Below are 22,461 nucleotides of genomic sequence, written 5' to 3' on the forward strand. Positions count from 1 at the left end.
GGGACTGACGCCTGTGAGGCTTCCAGTGTCGGTACCATGGCGACGCGCGGTGGGACTGAGGTGGCAATGGCGGCTTGGTCCCTCTTATCTGCCCGGGCCGTGACCGTGTTCCTCCTGTTGTCCCTCCCTCGCTTCTTACAGGCCCAGACCTTCTCTTTCCCTTTCCAGCAGCCGGAGAAGTGCGACAACAACCAGTACTTTGATATCTCCGCGCTCTCCTGTGTTCCGTGTGGCGTTAACCAGAGGCAGGATGCCCGCGGTAAGACGGTTTGAGGTGGGCCCTGGCAAAAGTAACACTCCCGTCTTGGTCGACCCCTAGTCCCTGGAGATGGAATTTCATCATGTTGATCAGGCTAGTCTCGAACTTCTGACCTCAGGTGATCCACCCGCCTCCGCCTCCCAAAGTGCTGGGATTACAGGCGTGAGCCACCGCGCCTGGCCCGAATACATATGTATTGTTTAGTGACGTAGAAATGTAAAATTTCCAGCAGCAGTTAAGTAGTTTAATAGTTTAGTTATACTTGCGCTTAAAATGGTAGCAACACAATACCAGCTGTGTGTGACAGTCTAAGACCTTTACGTATAATAACTAATTTTATATTCATACTAACACTATGAGGTAGGTACCGATTTTTTTTCTCCTTTTTATTGTAGAGGAAGCCAAGGCAGAGAGTTTAGTAACTTGTTCAAGGTCATGCAACCGAGTAGGAGTATTAAGATTGGAACTGAAGAAGTATGTTTCTGGATTTGAACCCAGGCAGTACTGGCTCCAGAATCCTGCTGTTAATCACTATACTGCTTCTCAAGATCTTCAGACTTATTAAAAGTTTCACTATCTTGGAACTTTATTTTTATTTATCAAGGATAAAGTTGGCTTTTTTTTTTTTTTTTTAGGAACTTCATGTGTATGTCTACCAGGATTTCAGATGATCTCTAATAATGGAGGACCTGCTGTTATTTGTAAAAAGTGCCCAGAAAACATGGTATGCATAATTTATTTTAAAATAACTTAACTGTAAAAGTAATAAGTTAAATATCTTTATTTTTCAAACTATAATTTAATGTTTAATGTTTGCCCACAAACTTTAAAATTACTATGCTAACTTTATTTTTACTAGAGTAAGTTTTGGGAAATCAGCGAAATTTTATGCAAACTTGGAGAAAACAGAAATGTATTTCTTTTAAAATCTGAAATCCCAAAATCCACAAAGCTGTAAAAATTTAAGTTTTTGTTTTTACTCATAGAATAACTCGATTATGAAGAAAATTAGATGAATAAGGAATATATAGAGCAGTTTGGGATGTGTGCAATTTGGGATGTGTATATTCTTTGACTGATGCAAATGAAGTTGTCTTAGACCTACCATGTCAACAGTTTATATGATGATTGATGTTCATAATGATATCTGAGGTGTAATTATTTCATGAAATACCAATTGCATTAATAAATAGGTTAAATAATGTCTGTTTCTGTTTTGTTAGTAATTTCATTATATTGTAATTTTTGGAAAATTGAGTAGTTACTATATATGATAATTCTCAATTAACAAATATATTTTTCAATCATGTTGGATAATTAAAAGTCTGTGTAACAGTCTGACATTTACAGTAATGTTTCTTCTCGTTGTCATATAAAAAATATTAATTCTGGGAATTTAATATAAAGTTATCAATTGTCCTGATTTACAGCTGTCTGTATTACTTGTAGGTCTGATTACCATTTTTTATATTACCATTTGTTTTACATCTTTATAATAGATTATAATAGATTACCATTTATTTTATATCTTTGCAGATGTTGATCCTACCTGAATTACCCATGATAAAATGCTGCTAATAAAAAGTGGTCTCACAGCAGATTTGTTTTTCAGTGACATTTTTTAAGTTATTGTAATCTTTACATTGTCCTATATAGGCCAGGCATGGTGGCTCATGCCTGTAATCCCCGCAATTTGGGAGGCTGAGGCCGGTGGATCATGAGCTCGGGAGACCAGCCTGGCCAATATGGTGAAACCCTATCTCTACTAAAAATACAAAAATAAGCTGGGCATGGTGGTGTGTGCCTATAGTCCCAGCTGCTTGGGAGGCTGAGGCAGGAGAATCACTTGAACCCAGGAGGCGGAGGTTACAAGTGAGCCAAGATCGCACCATTGCACTCCAGTCTGGGTGACAAAGTGAGACTCTGTCTCAAAAATAAATAAATAAATAAATAAATAAATAAATAGTCCTATATAAATGTATTGCAAAATAGGAGTATTTCTTGATAAATTCAGTCTTTTCAACCAAAATTTAAAATAATTTGTGGCATTATTTTTGTTCTTTATGAACTTTGGGTACAACTGTGTTTGTAATTATTGTGTTTGTTGCCCCAGGTTTTTCCTAAACCATATAATATAATAAGCCCAATTTTGAATGCTGTCATACTTTATCAAAAACCTTTACTAGGCTGAGCGCAGTGGCTCACGCCTGTAATCCCAGCACTTTGAGAGGCCGAGGCAGGCGAATCACGAGGTCAGGAGATCAAGACTATCCTGGCAAACGTGGTGAAACCCCATCTCTACTAAAAATACAAAAATTGGCTGGACATGGTGGCATGTGCCTGTAGTCCCAGCTACTCGGGAGACTGAGGCAGGAGAATCCCTTAAACCCGGGAGGTGGAGCTTGCAGTGAGCCGAGATCGTGCCACTGCACTCCAGCCTGGTGACAGAGTGAAGACTGTCTCAAAAAAAAAAAAAAAGTATACTAGTACAAGCCATAAATGGATAGAAGAAAATATTCTCATAAATCAATTTCAACGACTGTGTATAATTTATATTTAATAAAATTTACCCATTTTGAATCATAAATGAATTTTTTTTTTTTTTTTTTTTTTGAGACAGAGTATTACCGTTGCCCAGGCTGGAGTGCAGTGGCGTGATCTCAGCTCACTGCAACCTCCACCTTTCTGGTTCAAGCCATTCTGGTGCCTCAGCCTCCCAAGTAGGATTATAGGCATACACCACCACACCCAGCTAATTTTTGTATTTTTAGTAGAGACGAAGTTTCACCACGTTGGCCAGGCTAGCCTCAAACTTTTGGCCTCAAGTGATCCACCCACCTTGACTTCCCAAAGTGCTGAAATTACAGATGTGAGCCACCGTACCTGGACTAAATTTTTTATGTATTTGAATTTTTTAAAATTAGAATAATGTTTTAGAACAGGTGAGATTAACCTATTAACTGACTATTGATTCAATCTTTTTGTGTTGTGTTGTGTTTTATATTTGTAAACAGAAAAACTAAATGACAAATAATTATGAAAGTAGGCATCCATTTGAATTAAAGATCCTGAAGAAGAGAGAACTATTATCCACAGTTAATCCTTTAATAGTTGTCAGGACATAGTAATAATATAGAGCTTAATTTTGGAATATAAGCATGAATTATCTCTCCAGGGAATTTTTATGTGGCTCATATATGTATGATTTATTTGAATATTCACTGCAGTTACATACTCTTATGGCATTTTGAACTTACATGATTATGAAGAAGAAAGTTAATTAAAAAAGAGAAAAGCTTTTTTTTTCTTTTAATTTAGAAAGGTGTTACAGAAGATGGCTGGAACTGCATTTCTTGCCCTAGTGGCTTAACTGCCGAAGGAAAATGCCACTGTCCCGCTGGCCATATTTTAGGTAAGAATTAGATTCCTTACAAAGAAGTAGTGATAAATCTTCACTTGTGTTTTTGTTTTTGTTTTTTGTTTTTTGAAAAAGGCATTAATTTAAATAGTTAAACGATTACTTAATATTTTTGTAGTGGTTCAAGCAATCCTCCTGCCTCAGCTTCCTGAGTAGCTAGGACTGCACACATACACCACTGCAGCTGGCTAATTTTTAAATTTTTTGTAGAGACTGGGTCTTGTTATGTTGCCCAGCCTGGTCTTGAACTCCTGGCCTCGAGAGATCTTCCTGCCTCAGCCTCCTAAAGTGCTGGGATTATAGGCATCAGTCACTGTGTCCAGCCCTTAATAGTGTTTATAAAAATTATTTTTGTACAAATTTAGTGATACTTAAGACATCAGCAGGCATTGAGAAGAAAATACAGAGTTTTGTCTGAGTTTTTTGAAACTCTTAATTGTGTAGGATTAGATGGTTACTTCTTTAACATAACATGATAAAATATGTACGTCTCAACTCAAAAACCAAGTTGATGCTTAATAGGGAAAAAGTGTAAGCGTTCCTATTAATGTCAGGACCTGGAAAAGGATGCAAACTATGCACTTAAGTAAGAGAAAAAAAATATTTATCACTGGAAAAGAAAAGGTAGGCCGTTAATCCCAACATTTTGGAAGGCCAAGGCAGGTGTATTGTTTGAGCTTAAGAGTTCGAGACCAGTCTGGGCAACACAGTGAAACCCCATCTCTACAAATAAAAAAGAAATTATTCAGGTATGGTGGCATGCACCTGTAGTCCCAGCTACTCGAGAGGCAAAGGTGGGAAGATCGCTTGAGCCTGGAAGGTTAAGGCAGCAGTGAGCTGAGATGGTGCCACTACACTCCAGCCTGAGCGACAGGGTAAGACCCTGTCTCAAACAAACAAGCAAAAAAAGTAAAATATCATTGTTTACAGATTATTTGATTGTATGTTTAAAACACCCAAGAGAATGGCTAAAAATTACTATAAACAGTGATGAAAGAAAATACCTCATATACAATAGCAACAAAAAAGAAAAAATAAGTAGGTATATTTTTTTTTTTAATTTTAATTTTTGGATTTTTTTTTGAGACAAGAGTTTTCACTGTTGTTGCCCAAGCTAGAGTGCAATGGTGCAATCTCAGCTCACTGCAGCCTCCCTCCAGGTTCAAGCGATTCTCCTGCCTCAGCCTCCCGAGTAGCTGGGATTACAGGCATGTGCCACCACGCCTGGCTAATTCTGTATTTTTAGTAGATAATAGGGTTTCTCCATGTTGGTCAGGCTGGTCTTGATCTCCCGACCTCAGGTGATCTGCCCGCCTCAGCCTCCCAAAGTGCTGGGATTACAGGCTTGAGCCACTGCACCTGATCTTGGCATATACTTTAGAAGGAATGTACAACATAATTAATTGAAGAAATTTGTGAGTATTACTGAGGGATATGAAGGCAGGCTTTTATAAGTGAAAATGCATTCTCTATTTTTGCATGGGAAGATTAAATATTAGAAAGATGTCAACTCTCCTACCAGACTGTATATTTTAAAGGACCCTCGGAAATTCTATCAGGTTATTATTTGTTTGTTTTGGGGTAATATATAAATAGATTCTGAAGTTTATCAGGAAAGATATATGAGATCTAAGAAAATTCTGGGAAGGGAAAGAAGGAACTACCCCATCAGATAATATGCATGTTATATAGCTACTATAATCACATGTATGACAGGCTTATGAGTACACAGACTGATTGATGGAACTTAGACAATCAGAATAGATTCAATTCATGGGAATTTGGTATGTGCAAAAAGTGGCATTTCATCCAAGTGGGGATAAAACTGATAAATGGTGCTGGGAAAACTGAGAAAACACCAAGTTGGGTTTCTACCTTATTTCTGAGAAAATTAAACTCCAAATGAATCAAATACTAAATATGAATATATGAAAGTTCTTAAAGAAAATGTAGGAAAAACTTGTATAGTTTTGTTGTAATAGGCCTAAGTATGACCAAAAAAATCACTTTGGAGGCCTAGGTGGGAGGATTACTTGAGCCAAGGAGTTCCTGACCAGCCTGGGCAACATAGAGAGACTCTGTCTCTACAAAAAAAAAAAAAAAAAAAAAAAAAAAGACAAAAAGAAAAAGAAAAGAAAAACCACAGAAGGAAAAATTGGTGAATTTATAAAATGCCATAAAAATTATAATACCAAAAACCAAACTACAAACTAAAGAAAAATATTAATGCATACAATAGACAGAGGTCAAAGTTCTTCAATAAATGTAAAAGTCCTACAGATAAATAAAAGTAAGATGAATAGCCCAATTTTTAAAATAGCCAAAAATCATAAATAAAGTTCACATAAAAAAAAACATGAGAAAAAATGTTGAACCTTACTCGGAATAAGAAAATGTACATTAAAGCTAAAATGAGATTTTATTTTTAACCTACCAGATTTTATTATAAAACTTTTTCGAACAGGCACAGTGGCTCACACCTGTAATCCAGCACTTTGGGAGGCCGAGGTGGGCAGATCACCTGAGTTCAGGAGTTCAAGACCAGCCTGAGTAACGTAGCCACTACTAAAAATTCAGAATTAGCCAGGCATGGTAGCACATGCCTGTAATCCCAGTTTCTTGGAGGCTGAGGCAGGAGAATTGCTTGAACGCAGGAGGTGGAGGTTGCAGTGAGCCAAGATCATGCCATTGCACTCCAGCCTGGGCAACAAGAGTGAAACTCCATATGAAAACAACAAAAAGAAACTTTTTCAACTTTGACAATGTATTTATAAGGATACAGGGAAATGGTTATTCATGTATTAATAGGGAAAATTATAAGTTGGTGCAACCTCTGTGGAGAGCAAATTTACAGTGTTTATCAAAATTAAAAATACAGATTATCTTTGCCTAGAAAGCTCTCATCTAGAAATTTCTCATTTGGATACACTTAACTATATGCCTGAAGAAGTGTTGAATGTTTTTTTTCTTGCAACATTATTCCTGAGACAAAAGATTGTAAACAATATAAGAGTCTATCAAGATGAGATCAGCCAAATAAATTATGATATAGTCATACAATGGTATAGAATGCAATTGTGGAAAAATAAAGAGGCAGTTCTACACATATTACTATGGAAAGAAATCTAAGATATATTGAGTAAAAAAGCAAGATATAGAATAATTTATTCATTCATCTACAAGTATTTATTGAGTACCTGTTATTTATCAGCACTATTTTATGTATTTGGTATTCCACTATTTAGCTTTTTAAAGACCATTATATATGCATATGTGCTTGTATATACACAGGCTATTTCTGAAAAGATTCATAAGAAACTGGTAACAATGCTGCCTCCTGAGTGAAGAACTGAGTGCCTCGGAATGGCAGGAAAGATACCTAATTTTCATTTTAAATCCTTTTGTGCTTGGTGCGGTGGCTCACGCCTGTAATTACAGCACTTTGGGAGGCCAAGGCAGGTGGATCACCTGAGGTTAGAAGTTCGAGACCATCCTGGCCAACATGGTGAAACCCCATCTCTACTAAAAATACAAAAATTAGCTGGGCATGGTGGCAGGTGCCTGTAGTCCCAGCTACTTCGGAGGCTGAGGCAGGAGAATCACTTGAATCTGGGAGGCGGAGGTTACAGTGAGTGAGATCATGCCACTGCGCTCCAGCCTGGGTGACATGAGCAAAACTGTCTCAAAAAATAAAATAAATCCTTTTGTGCCTTTTATTTTTATATTTTATATATTACCCATTCAAAGATTAATTTTTAAATTATCTCAATTTTTTTTTTTTTTCCTCGTTTCAACAAATTTTTTTGTAGTGATGGGGGTCTTACTATATATCTCAGGCTGGTCTCGAACTCCTGACCTCAAGCCGTCCTCCTGCCTTGACCTCCCCATATGTTGGGATTAGAGTTGCCTGGTCTTCTTTTTTTTAGAGACGAGATCTTGTTATGTTACCCAGGCTGGATTCAAACTCCTGGGCTTAAGCAATCTACCGCACCCGGCTTCTTAGTAGTTTCGTTGGCACTCTTGCCTCCATTGAAAATATTAACTTGATTCTCACAGTATTTTGGGGGTGTATTCTTAGGGATGGGGCTAATGAAAGTTTTATGAGTTGGATGGCAATAAGAAATTTGTTACACTTCATGATGTACTATTTCCACTGTAAATTTTAGGATTATGGGAAGATGAAGGTAAGTCAGATTTAATCATAAATTTGGAATAAAAAACTGTTAAGGCCAAATATGCTGGCGTTTGTTTAAAGTAGTGCAGTTCAGTAGAAATACAATGCAAACCAAATATGTAATTTTTAATTTTCTTGTCTATACATTAAAAAAAGTAAAAAGAAACATGAAATGAATTTTAATAATATACTTTATTTAGCCTAATATTATTTAAAATATTATCCTTTGAACAGGTAATCAAGGTGAACAATTTTTGAGATATCTTCATTCTTTTTCTTTTTTTTTTTTTTTTTTTGAGACAGAGTTTCACTCTTGTCGCTCAGGCTAGAGTGCAATGGCACAATCTCGGCTCACTGCAACCTCTGCCTCCCAGGTTCAAGTGATTCTTCTGCCTCAGCCTCCTGAGTAGCTGTGACTACAGGCACCTGCCACTGCGCCCAGCTAATTTTTGTATTTTTTAGTAGAGATGGGGTTGTACCATGTTGACCAGGCTGGTCACAAACTTCTGACCTCAGGTGATCCACCCGCCTTGGCCTCCCAAATTGCTGGAATTACAGGCATGAGCCACCATGCTCAGCCCGTTCTTTTGTTCTTAATAAATTTTTGAGATTTCAATTCTGGCTAGGCACATTTCAAGTGGTCAGTAATCACAAGTGGCTAGTAACCACAGTCAACAGTAACTGTATTGGACAGCACAAGTTAGTATCAAGAGAAAATACATACTGGTACACTTGATATCAGCCATGTGTGTAAGCCAGTTAATTACTGGAAGAATAAAAACTAGTTTGAAATCTTATATAGTTAACCACTCAAGTTATGTTTCTATTACTATAGCTATGTTATTGTAATTCTTGTAATTCTTCATTCCTTAAATTAGATGCTCTTGAGATATCTGTGGATGAGAAGTAGGGGAAAGGAACGTTCTTTGCTGCTTTCTCTAAACAGTGGCTCTGACATCTTCTGGCCCCTTCGGGTTAGGTTACAGCTGTGGAAACAGTATTTTGCTATTTTAGAGGGTACTATTTTGTGATTAAAATTCTCTATGGTGCAAGAGAAGGGAGAGAGAATAGGGTATTATTTTACATACATTATCATGGTAGTCCTCTCTGGAAAGGTGAAATCTAAGAAAGACTTGAAGGAAGGGAGGGACAGAGCCATGAAGATGCCTGGGGAACATCATTCTAAGCAGAGGGAATAGCAAGTACTAAGGTTCTAAGATGGGAGTATATTTGGCATTTTTCAGAGAACAGAAGGTACACTAATGTGGCTAAAGCAAAGAAGTAAAGTAAAGTGGAAGCATCTGGGTCTGAAAAATTGGGGTGATAGTGTACAGATCATGTAAGACCTTTATGCTGTGTTAGTGACCTTTGAAATTGTCTTATGTGAGATGGGAGGCCATTTGGAAGGTTTTAAGCAAAAGAGTGACATGATCACACTGAAGTTTTAAAAGCTTCACTTTAGCTTCTGCATGGAGCACAAAACCAGCACTCCAGTTAGATGCTTTTACAAAAGCCCAGGTGATAGATGATGGTGCTTGGGCCAGAGTTTTTTCTTTTTTCTTTCTTTTTTTTAATTTATTTTTATTTTTTATTTTTGGACAGGCTTTTGCTCTGTCACCCAAGCTGGAGGGCCGTGGCATTATCACAGCTCACTGCAGCCTCGACCTCCTGGGCTCAAGTGATCCTCCTGCCCCAGCCTCCTGAGTAGCTGGGACTACAGGCACGTGCCACCACACCCAGCTCTGTGTGTGTGTGTGTGTGTGTGTGTGTGTGTAGAGATGAGGTTTTGCTATGCTGTCCAGGCTGGTCTTGAATGCCTGGCCTCAAGCAATCATCCTGCCTTGGCCTTCTGAAATACTGGGATTACGAGATGAGCCACTGTACCCGGCAGACCACGATGAGCCACTGTACCCGGCAGGCCACGATATTAGTTGTAGAGGTAGAGAAAATAATTCTGTTTCTGAATATATTTTGAAGAGAGAGCTGACAGAATTTGCACATTAATTTTTTTATTTTTTATTTTTAATATGGAACATGAGGAGACTCTTAAGGACTGGGACCACAGTAAATGGTCAAATGGAGCTGTCATTTATTGAGACAGGGATGACTGTAGGAGGAACAAGTTGCTCATCTTTACTTTTGTTAAAATTATTTTTTACTACCATGCAAAAACTTAAAACATTATGGATAAGACTAAAGTCCTTTTTGACCATTTTTCCCAATACTGTTTTTCTATTGCTCCTTCAACCCCAAAGTAACTGGTTATTTTTGTGTGTGTGTGTGTGTACATGTGTGTGTGCACGTGTGTGTGTGCACATTCAGAATTTTTTCCCTGTTATAAGGATCTACATTATATAGCCACAGGAAACATAAGTGGTATGTTTGCATAAATGTTTCATACACAAATATTGTTCTAGCATACTTTTTTCAATTAGTGGTATACTCTGATACTCTGTTAGATGTTGCTGATTTTTTTTTTTTTTTTTTTTTGAAGCAGGGTCTCACTCTAGCCCAGGCTGGAGTGTAGTGGTGTGATCTCAGCTCACTGCAACCTCCACCTACCAGGTTCAAGCAATTCTCATGCCTCAGCCGCCTGAGTAGCTGGGATTACAGGCACAAGCCACCACGCCCAGCTAATTTTTGTATTTTTTTTTAGTAGAGACAAGGTTTTGCCATGTTGGCCAGGCTGGTCTTGAACTCCTGGTCTCATGTGATCCACCCACCTTAGCCTCCCAAAGGGCTGGGATTGCAGGCATGATCCTCCTCACCTGGCCTTACCTGATTCTTTTTCATCTGTTTCATAGTATTTTGTAGCATGAATATACCACCATTCTGCTATTTTAAATATTCATGTTGTTTCTAACAAATAATGCTTCAATGAATATACCTATGTACATGTTCAAGTGTTTCTGTAGGTTAGGTATCTAAAAACAAAATTGTAGTGTTGTAAGGATGTGAATTTGAAACTTTAATAGATACTACTAAAAGCCTTCTAAGTTGCAGAAACTTATCAGTAATCTACGAAAATACTTGCTTCACTATCCCAGTGTGACAGAAATGTATAGATAAGAGGTAAGACAATTTTGAGGAAAAAAATACTGACTTAATTGTTATGATGACTTAGAAAATGGTTTTCTGTATTTTACTATGTGAAAATAGGGAAGACATCACTTCTCTTTTTTTTTTTGGAGGCATGGATGGGTATGAAGGGATCACTTCTCTATACTTTATTATGGAGATACTTGTTATGCCTTTAATGCAAATAAAGTGTTTTTGAAAATTAATAGAATAATAGTTACACTTGGGTTTTGTTAAATATTTTCGGAATATGTAGAAGCTTATATGTTTACTATGAGTTACATCTTTTTTTTGTTTCTAAACTGTTCAGTGGAAAGAGATATTAATGGAACATTGTTGTCTCAAGCAACTTGTGAGCTCTGTGATGGAAATGAAAACTCTTTTATGGTGGCAAATGCTTTAGGAGACAGGTAAGCAGTGTGATGGGGCTGGCTTCATTAATATCATCTTATACTAATGTATAATTTGTACTTTTAAGAATGTTTTCCTATCATATCACTTAGTTCACTTAGTTTTCACAATAACCCAAGGAAGGATAGAAGTAGACATTAACAGATACAGAAGCTGATGCCTAGAGCATGAGACACACTAGGGTTCAAATTTTGGTTCAGTCTATTAGTTGTCTGACCATGGATAGCTCACTACTTCACAATCCCTCGTCTTTGGAATGGTATTATTGCCACCCACTTCATAGGCTGTAATGGCTCAGAAATAAGTAAGTACAGTTCTTAGTATAGTGCTACATAGTAACCACTCTGTAAAGAGTAGCTATTTTTGTTTGTTGTTATATAATTGGTATATAATCTATAATATAATTATGTGCTAAGTACTATACTAAAGCCCTTATAATACGTAAAACATTAATGTATACTAATCATAGCCCAGGTACCCTGATTTATAGTCCCATTTTCTGTTGCTTCCTGTTCCCCCTTTGTGCATGTGTTTGTGAAACACACACACACACACACACACCCCTGCCTGCCTATATACTTCCCTCTAATTTAAGCATATATACCAATTTCAGCTTCTTTAATTTTTTTAGAGGCCTACATCATGACTTCCCTCCAGGCACAGTTTTTTCTTTAGTTTCCAAGTTTAATATAGAAAATAGCTGAGCAACTTTTCTGAGGGCTACTTAGTGTTGGATCATCTTTTCTCTAAGGCTGACCTGAGTTACGGCATCCAAATACCGATTTTTTTTGCCCCTCTAATATTTCCCCAAGCCTCGTCTGTTTTACATCATGCCCCAGCCCCACTCCTACCTGCTCTATTTTGCAAGTGAAGAATACCTATATATTCACTCATCACTGGTCCAGTACCCTCCCCCATCTATCTCATTCATTAATGAAAAATATGAAGTATTTTTCTAAAATAAACAAAGATGATAAATAGAATTTATTTAAAAGTGTTGGCTGTAGCTTTGATAGGAGCTATTTCTGCATTTCTCTTCAGCTTATGCTACCTTTTTACTTTGTGGCACATAAAATAAGGAAAGTATATTTGATATAACTAATTGTAAAAATTGATTGGGTTTCATTTATATGAGTTTGTTGGTCTCTTTTGTTAGTTGAGTGACTTAATTATCTTTGATATTCAGAATTATTCATTCTGTACATTCCATGTAGTTAAAAAATACTCTTCTATTGATTAGTTTTACTTACTTTATACTTTGTAACACAGAATGGCCTAAAACTATTCAAATCCATGTTATTTTAAATTTGTTTAACATATTTACATAATTGCTCACTGAATGAATCTACTCTAATCCATTGTTTAGAAAGACAACTTTTCTATTAAATTAGGTTTAGTATAATTTATTAACATTTTAAAAATTATTTTTGTTATATTGAACAGGTGCATCCGATGTGAGCCAACATTTGTTAATACCAGCAAGTCCTGTGCATGTTCAGAACCTAACATTTTAGTAAGGCTAACCAAATTGATAAAGTATATATATTTTTAATTCAATTGCTTATGCCTTTTCATAAGCTTCTATTTTTTCCCTCATTTATTTATAAAGACAGGGGGATTATGTTTCAGCAACACAGGGAATTTTCCTCTACGTAGAATTTCAACTGCACGTTATGGAGAAGTTGTGAGTATGCTTCAATTTTTTTGTTCTGTTGTTAAGAAATTTTCTACATTTCATCCATTAGTAATTAATTTCAGGCTAGAATGAGAAACACTTTTGTATAAATCATTTTAAAACAGAAAAAAATCAATCTAAGAAAAAAACAAAATCAATCTAAGAAACATTAGTCTAATAATTCAGCATTATAATTTCTAAGTACAGTACTGAGTCTGTACCATAGCCTGTTTGTTTTTCAGTGTGCTACAGAATGTTTACACCAGAAATATCTGGTATATGTTCTGTGTAGGATGCAGTATAATGCATTTACGGGCACCAGAAACTCTAGATTTGAACCCTGGATTTGCAAGTCATTAGTTTTGTATCCTTGGACCTTGAGAAGATTTCAAAGCTTCAGTTGATTGTCTGTAAATTGGACATAATAAAAATACCTTTATCACAGTGTCTGTACATAGTAATCATTAGAGAAATCAGGATTAATTTCATTTGGCCAGATTATTCCTTATTATTTTATTTTATTTTTGTTTGAGATGGAGTCTTGCTCTGTTGCCCAGGCTGGAGTGCTGTGGCACAGTCTCGGCTCACTGCAACCTCCGCCTCCCAGGTTCGAGCGATTCTCCTGCCTCAGCCTCCCAGGTAGCTGGGATTATAGGCACCTGCCACCACGCCTGGCTAATTTTTTGCATTTTCAGTAGAGACAGGATTTCACCATGTTGGCCAGGCTGGTCTCGAACTCCTGACCTCGTGATCCACCCACCTCAGCCTCGCAAAGTACTGGGATTACATGCATGAGCCACCACACCCAGCCCATTGTTTCTTATTTTATGGATGAGAGCATTGAGGCCTAGAGTTAGAGCTTTGGCAGCAGGTGCTGGTGATAACCACTTCTAGGGTATAAAATGGAAAGTAAGTAGAGGAATTGGAACTACAGAAGTTGCAAATCAGAGAGAACGGGAGTTAGATGACTGAGAGTTAGAATAGGAATTAATGAATGAACATTGAAGATGCTTAGTACGCCAGAGTTAAGGGTGGACAAAGTGTGATCTGGTTGTTAATATCATTATTGTTAATATTATTATTGAATATAGGAGTGATTAAGAGGACTGCGAGGATAGCAATAATGAGGGTGGGATCTAGGATCTTGATGAATCCGGCAAAAATTCCTCTCCTCCAGTATAGTTTTGTGAGGAAGACAGGCAAGTACCAAGTAGTTACAAGACAGCAAAATAAAAGCTAAAATACATAGGGAGCTCTGAGATTATCCAAAAATTGGCTGATCTGTAACAAGATATGTGTCTTCTGGGGCATTCTTCTCCAGATTGGAGTGCATATCTGTATATGATTATTAAATTTGCAGGCCTTTAATTTTCCTTTTTTCCTTTTTCAAAAAATTTAAGTTGAAATAATTTTGCTGGAAGTCCCAGCAATGACTCTTTGTTCTTTCTGGTCTGAGATCCCCAATCATTTAGTGGTCATGTCCCTTTAGCTTCCTCCAATCTGAAACTAGGTCCTCAGTGTTTTCCTGTCTTTCGTGAATGCAACAGTTTTGAAGATTACAGGCCTTACCATCCTATAGATACTTTCCTCATACTAAGTACCTGCTTAGATGAAAGCCACAAAAAAGATGTCGTGTTCTTCTCAGTGGACTGCATCACATCCAGAGGCACACAGTATCTACCTGTGCCACCGCTGATGCTGTTAACCTTGATCACCTGCCCTAAAGTCACCATGACTACCATAAAGTTACCATTTACCATTTGTAATTGATTAGTATTTTGTGAGGCGTATTTCTGAGATTACACTTCCTCACTAACTTACACTTCCTCACTAGATTACACTTCCTCACTAACCTTTAACTCCATTGTTGACCACTACTGTGATGGTTGCCAAAGGTTAATTTTTTATTTCCATCCACATTTGATTACTTCCACATTTGTTAATTGACATTCTATTATAAGGAAGAACTATCTCTTCTTCCCAATTTATACACTTATTTTTTAAAATTAATGTCCATGTGGATATGTGGGTTCCTAATTTATTCAGTTAGTTACAATCCGGCATACTCATTATTTGTTTAGGTGTTCAAATTGTCCTATATCTGGAATAAAAGTCCCTTCAAGTTGGCTCCTGCATGGTTTTTTTTTTTTTCTTTGACATGTTCCCATCATTCTTTGAAGATTTGCTTACTTTATGGTACAAGATTTATAGGCTAAGCTTGTACTTTTCCTGCCTCAGACCTGGAATCAACCATTTCTTTCTTTCTTTCTTTTTTTTTTTTGAGACGGAGTTTCACTCTTGTTGCCCAGGCTGGAGTGTAATGGCACAATCTCAGCTCGCCGCAACCTCCACCTCCCGGGTTCAAGTGGTTCTCCTGCCTCTGCCTCCCAAGTAGCTGTGATTATAGGCATGCGTCACCACACCCAGCTAATTTTTGTATTTTTACTAGAGACAGAGTTTCTTCATGTTGGTCAGGCTGGTCTCGAACTCCCGACCTCAGGTGATGCCCACCTCGGCCTCCCAAAGTGCTGGAATTACAGGCATGAGCCACCGCACCTGGCCGGAATCAGCCATTTCCTTAATCAGTTTCTTAGGATAATATTTAGAAACCGAGATTAACACGCTTAGTATGTCCTCTCACCAAACATAGCTAGGAAATATACACATATATACATACACACATCTATGACTATTTCTGTGTCTGTGTATATATACTAAAAGGGCTGGGCGTGGTGGCCTGTAATCCCAGCACTTTGGGAGGCCGAGGCAGGTGGATCACTTGAGGTCAGGAGTTTGAGACCAGCCTGGCCAACATGGTAAAACCTCGTCTCTACTAAAAATACAAAAATTGGCTGGATGTGGTGGTGTGCTCCTGTAATCCCAGCTACTCGAGAGGCTGAGACGGGAGAATCACTTGAACCTGGGAGGTGGAGATTGCAGTGAGCCAAGATCGCGCCACTGCCTTCCAGCCTGGGTGACAGAGCAAGACTCTGTCTCAATAAAATAAAATAAAATAAATAAAATAAAAAAATAAAATAAAATAAAATAAAATAATAAAATCTCATACTGATCCCTTTAATTCTGAAGCAGTACTTCAGGGTTCTTTCTCACCTTTCCGTTTGATAGGTTTGAAGTATCTTCTCCAGGAGTGAGAAATCTGGGGTTCATTATCCTCAATTTATTTATATGCTCAATGTGACCAATCTTCCAACCCCCTCACTTTCTGTTCCACCCCCACATTCTCCCTCGTCTGCTAGCACCGTGCAGTTGACCCATTATAGACTTCTTTCATAGGTGGGTAGGGAAGAACTGTTCCATCCTTAATGTTGTTCTGATTCAGTTAATGTATTTCATTTAAACATACCAGATTTTTTTAAAGTTAAAAATAATTTAAAACTAAATTTTTAAAAAAACAAAACCATCTCGACCCTCCCCAAAACTTTCCAGGTCCCACATGCAGACACTGCAGTGGCGACTGGAGGATTGGGCACTGGAAACAGGAAGGACACCACTGCTCGGCCTGGGTCACCTGAGGGACAACCTGGAGCACTCCAGGAGCACAGTAAAGGTCTAGCAGAGCCAACACTGGTGCAAGCAGGGAAGAGCAGCCTGATGGGCTTGTGGGGTAGCTCTCGCCACTGTGAAGAAAGGCTGCCTGGAAGGCAATGGCCATAAGAGGCCAGCAAGGGGTGCCTGCTGTCTCAGAGGATCCCCCAGTCCTCCCAAGATGCCATGAGGCAGAGGGTGGAGGAAACGAGGTCAGCCGGATTCCACATCCCTGCATCCCACATACTGCCCAAGGGCAGGGAGGAGAGGCGAGGGGCCCACAGGAGGGATGAGAAGAGTGGTTCCATTTGCCATGAATGTCTGTCTCTCATCTGTTGAGGCTCAGACCTGGCCAGGGAGAGCATGACATCACCACAGCAATTGTGCACTGAACATACCAGTTCTGAACACTGATTCTTTCCTAAGGACAGATTTGAGATTCCTGATTTTAAGTCATGTTGCAGCTGCTTTTCAGATTGGTGCCGTGTAGCCAGAGTATAAAACGTGTAAGCAAAATCTAGTTAAGATGTTTTGACTACCCTAGCGTAGTCTCAGTTTGCAAGAATAAGAACTCAATTTTATCCATGTACTTGTAAGTCAGTCAGATTCTGAGGGCTTGTTTAAAGTAATTAAACTCAGACGAGATTAGATTAATTGATAAACCAGAATACATGTTTATTAGTTTTATGTTAAGACTGTAATTGCCAATTAGACTGAAATATTTGTATTGACTCCATAACATACATTCTTCCTAATTGGAAAAGTCTACTTTGAACATTAAGGTTGGAAGTTTTCTTAGAGAACAACATTGGAACATAATTCTGTTTGTATAATTTTATAACAAGGCATCCAATCCTACTCATCCTACTCTTGGAATATACTTGCCAATCAGAAAAAATTTTCACATACTTGAGTTAGTGTCTCCCCATTCCCTTTCCCTCAAAGACATTAATAGTGAACTATCTTTGTGGTTTTTGGTTTTCCCAACTTTTATTTTGAAAAATTTCAAAATTGCAGAAAAACTGAAAGAATTAAACAATGACTATGCATATGTCTTTCACCTAGGTTAACGAATTATTAATGTTTTGCCACATTTGCTTTATCTCTCTCTATATATAGATATATACACACACACAATATTTTTTCCCCTGAGCCATTTGAAAGTAAGTTGTAGACATAATGACATTGCACTCCAAATACTTTAGTGTGAATCTCCAAAGAATAAGGCATTTTCCTAGAATCACACCCAAGGAATTTAAAATTAACATAATATTATTAACTGATATTCATTCATACCCAAATTTTCCCAGTTGTTCAAAAGTGTTCTTTATTCTCCCTGCCTTTTTTGGAGAAAGGGATACCTAGGATCCAATCAAGGACTAACTGCAGTTAGTCTTTCTAGTGTCCTTTAATTTAGAACATATCCCTGCTTCACTTTGCTTTTGTGGTTTTCTCCTCTATTTTTCTGATTGTTTTCTCATGATTAGACTCAGTGAAACATATTTTTGCAAGATATTATATAGATGTTGTATACCTCCCATTGCATCACAACAAGGGGTATGTAATGTCTGTCAGGTTGTCCAGTTATTGGTGATACTAAATTTGATTGCTAGGCTGGGCGTGGTGGCTTACTCCTGTAATCCCAGCACTTTGGGAGGCTGAGGCAGGTAGATCACCTGAGGTCAGGAGTTCGAGACCAGCCTGGCCAACATGGTGAAACCTCAGCTCTACTGAAAATACAAAGATTAGCCAGGCATGGCAGCAGGCTCCTGTAACCCCAGCTACTCGGGAGACTGAGGCAGGAGAATTGCTTGAACAGAGGAGGCGGAGGTTGCAGTAAGCCAAGATCGCACCATTGCACTCCAGCCGAGGCAACAATAACGAAACTCCGTCTCAAAAAAAAAATTGATTTCTTGTTCATAGTTGTGTCTGTCACTTCTCTCCATTGTAAAGGTATTGTGATTAATACGTTAGTCTGAGACAATGTAAATTATCCATATCCATTTTAGTATTCATTAATGAATCTTGCCTGTATCAGTTATTAAACTGGTAATTTCTAATAACAATCCTATTATTCCCTCTACATTTATTAGCTAGCAATTGTCTGTAGAAGCACTTTACTTTTTCTCTGTGCTTTTTTTCTTTTTAAAAAAAAGCTTTATTATGAACTCATAGAATCTTTGTTTACTCATTGTGTTATAATCTGTTACTGTTATTCTTCTTTTCGAAGTTCAAGTTGTACCAAATTTGAACTTCCTTTCAGCATAGCTCCTGTGTTTTTTTGACGTGACTTTAGACTTTAGGGATTTCTTTGGTTTCTCTATACCATGTTCCAGATTCACCTTATATAATTATATTTTTTAATAGTTCCACAATATTCTGGCTTATGCATTAAAATTTGTATAATGGTATCTCCAGAGAATATTTAGGTTTTCAGTTATTAACTATATTGCCATCAACCATTTTATGCACATAAATGTTTTCCCATTTAGAGGGATTATTGCTTTAAGATAAATTTCCTAAGTGTTCCTAAATTTCTGGGTTAGAGTATATGGATATTGCTTTATAAAAGCAACTTTAACACTATCAGTGGCATAGTATGTGGCTCCATTTTACATACATTTGTCAGTACTGTTTTGTTGCATTTCATTTTTTACCAGTTTGTGTGCATGTGTTCCCCAGCCTTCTATGCATATTTTTTCTTACAAAATAACTTTTGCTTATTAAATATGCAAAAATAGTACCTCATAATTTTATTATAGATTTCTCTGATCACTGTGGTGCCATATTCATATAATTTAGTTGTATCACTTATGTGTGTGCCCAGACAATTTTCTCTGAATGGTGCTTCTTAGTTTCTCATATTTTAGCAAGATGTGCAGATAGGCTTTAAAGCAATGTTTTTTAACTAGAGGTTTTTATCTGTAACCTTCAAAACCCATGTAATTGCTTTGGTCTCATCTGGAGATACTGATTCCTTTTTGTTTGGGATGAAGCCAGGTGTGTTTTGTTTTTAGAAAGTTCTGCAGGTGATTGTGATGCCCACGATTGTTTGAGAACCACCACTTTGGAGACGTGAAATTATTTCCCCCCATTTTGTTTTATAGCTTGCCAGTTCAGTACAGTATTTACAATAATTCTAAACCAGTAAATGTTAACCACTCAATACTAAGTCAGGATCTGTTATTTTTTCTTTTGCCACTTTATTTTTTATGTTAGTGAAATAAGCATGTAGTATTTTTGGATTATAGACACATTTTGTCTTGTTATATCTTTTGCCTAAGTGTGATTATTTTGTAATGCGGTCCTATTTATAATAACTGACATTGGTTAAAATCAATTCTTGTATTCCTATTGGTATCTTTTTTCTACTAACATTGTGAAAGTAATGTGAGACATTTCCCATTCAACAATATGCATATTGAGATCATTTGAACTTAAAATTTATCTTTTGGTTTACAGGGCGTGTCTTTAACTTCAGAGTGGTTTGCAAAGTATTTGCAATCATCAGCAGCTGCATGTTGGGTAAGTTTGAATTTTTAAAAATAAATTTCATTTTATTTTGAAGAATTATACCATTTATTTACCCAGATAATAAAAGTTTTATTTCTAAGTAGCTATAGCTTCTTGGTCATAATCTTATAAGAAGAATAAACCCTTTCTTATGGGCTGAAAGGGAATATATAAAGAAGATGTTATTTAGTGTACATATATTGAATGTCTCCAAGCTTTTTTAGCTGAAATGGAGTGTTAGGGGAAACTGACTGTCATTTAGTAAATGTTTATTGATGACCTACTGTGTGCCAGGCCCAATTCTTAAATCAGGTTAGATATTTCAGAAAAAGAAAAAAACAAGCCTTCATGGAGTCACAGCCTAAGTAAATGTCAGGTTGTGCTAACTGCTATGAAGGCAAATAGTTAAGAGTAAAGTACATAGAGGGGGTGGGGGATGATATTTTATATAGTGATCAGGACAGACATCTCTGACAAGGTTATAGTTGAGCAAAGAACTGAAAAAAGTGAGAGTGAGCCATGTAAACATCAAGGAGAAGAATGTTCTAAGCAGAAACCATAGCAGGAGCAAAGACCTGAAAGCAGAGTTTACTGGCTTATTCATGCCTAAGTTAGGAGGAGGAGGCTGGAGTGGCTGGAGCAGAGTGAGCAGGGAAACAAGTGGAAATGAGGTCAAGGATGTAGGGCGTGGTTACGGCAAAGCCCTAGAGCTTACTTTAAGGGAAATAGAAGGATTTCATGCAAAGGACGACATGATAGAACTTCAGTTCTTGAAAGGATCATTGTAGCATGGAGAATAGAATTTGTTGGGGTAAGGGACCATTTAGGAGAGTATTAGAGTAATCTGAGTGAGAGGCAGTGGACCATTCATTGCACAAGGGTGGTATTACAGAAATGAGAGAAGCGTTTACCTTCAGCTTTGCTTTGAAGATTTAGCTGGCAGAATTTACTCATGAGCTGGATAAGGGACAAGAGAGAAAAAAAGTTCCAAGTTTTTCACATGAATAACTGTAAAAATGGAATTGCCTTTTCCTGATAGGGAAAACTGAGAAAGAAAGTTGAGAGGCAAACACAACAAATGATCTCATTTTGTTGTTTATAAAGCAGATTACTTAAACAAAATGGATTAGATTTTATGTGTAAGATCTAATATATAAATTATTGTTCTTTCAAATATAGTCTGAGTTTGTTTTAATGTCATACTATGAGTTTTTCCTTAGTTCTTCTTTCAGTTTCTTGTCTTTATATTTTAGCCTAAAATTTACAATGAAAATGTTTGTGTTATTTCTCTTCCCAAGCGGAAAGTTTATTTTCTATGTAAGCTAGAGGAAAGGTTTTAACAAGCAAGAGAATACAAACAAAAATAAATTATCATTAAAATAGGTTAAAAAAAATTTTTTTTCTTTTTTTTTGAGACGGAGTCTCACCCTGTTGCCCAGACTGGAGTGCACAATCTTGACTCACTCCAACCTCTGTCTCCTGGGCTCAAGAGATCCTCCTGCCTTAGCCTCTGGGCAGCTGGGACTACACGTGCATGCCACCACCATACTCGGCTAATTTTTCTATTTGTAGTAGAGACAGGGTTTCACCACATTGAGCAGGCTGCTCTCAAACTCCTGACCTCAAGTGATCTGCCTGCCTCTACCTCCCAAAGTTCTGAGATTACAGCTGTGGGCCACCATGCCTGCCCTAGAATAGGCAAAATGAAAACAAAGTAATTTTTTTCTTTTTATTTATTTATTTTTTAAATTATACTTTAAGTTCTAGGGTACACGTGCACAACGTGCAGGTTTGTTACATAGGTATACATGTGCCATGTTGGTTTACTGCATCCATTAACTCATCATTTATAAGAAATAAGAAATTACTTATTTCTCCTAATGCTATCCCTTGCCCAGTCCCCCATCCAAAGACAGGCCCCGGTGTGTGATGTTCCCCGCCCTGTGTCCAAGTGTTCTCGTTGTTCAGTTCCTACCTATGAGTGAGAACATGCAGTATTTAGTTTTCTGTCCTTGTGCCAGTTTGCTGAGAATGATGGTTTCCAGCTTCATCCATGTCCCTGCAAAGGATATGAACTCATCCTTTTTTCTGGCTGCATAGTATTCCATGGTATATATGTGCCACATTTTCTTAATCCAGTCTATCATTGATGGACATTTGGGTTGGTTCCAAGTCTTTGCTATTGTGAATAGTGCCGCAATAAACATACGGGTGCATGTGTCTTTATAGTAGCATGATTTATAATCCTTTGGGTATATACCCAGTAATGGGATGGTTGGGTCAAATGGTATTTCTAGTTCTAGATCCTTGAGGATTCGCCATACTGTGTTCCAGTATGGAAAAAATGGTTGAACTAGTTTGCAATCCCACCAACAGTGTAAAAGTGT

At 37.4% G+C, this 22,461-nt stretch overlaps 1 protein-coding gene and 1 long non-coding RNA gene across 3 annotated transcripts in view; both read left to right on the forward strand.

The window, feature by feature from the left end:
* TMEM67 (transmembrane protein 67) overlaps positions 1–22,461 on the forward strand; it is a 65,322-nt gene continuing 42,861 nt past the window's right edge. For both annotated transcript variants that reach the window (XR_012093727.1, XM_008001088.3), the window contains exons 1-7: positions 1–259; positions 895–983; positions 3,578–3,671; positions 11,240–11,339; positions 12,784–12,853; positions 12,950–13,024; positions 20,024–20,086. Coding sequence is in view for 1 of the 2 variants with exons in the window: in XM_008001088.3 (XP_007999279.1) it covers positions 37–259; positions 895–983; positions 3,578–3,671; positions 11,240–11,339; positions 12,784–12,853; positions 12,950–13,024; positions 20,024–20,086 (714 nt within the window). In the remaining variant the exon portion in view is untranslated. The remainder of the gene's footprint in view (positions 260–894; positions 984–3,577; positions 3,672–11,239; positions 11,340–12,783; positions 12,854–12,949; positions 13,025–20,023; positions 20,087–22,461) is intronic.
* Positions 3,678–7,214, forward strand: LOC140712225 (uncharacterized). The gene is made up of 2 exons (XR_012093728.1): positions 3,678–4,837; positions 6,313–7,214. It is a non-coding gene; the product is annotated as an uncharacterized lncRNA (long non-coding RNA).

The sequence above is a fragment of the Chlorocebus sabaeus genome, chromosome 8, assembly GCF_047675955.1.
Source record: "Chlorocebus sabaeus isolate Y175 chromosome 8, mChlSab1.0.hap1, whole genome shotgun sequence".
NCBI classification, from domain to species: Eukaryota; Metazoa; Chordata; class Mammalia; order Primates; family Cercopithecidae; genus Chlorocebus; species Chlorocebus sabaeus.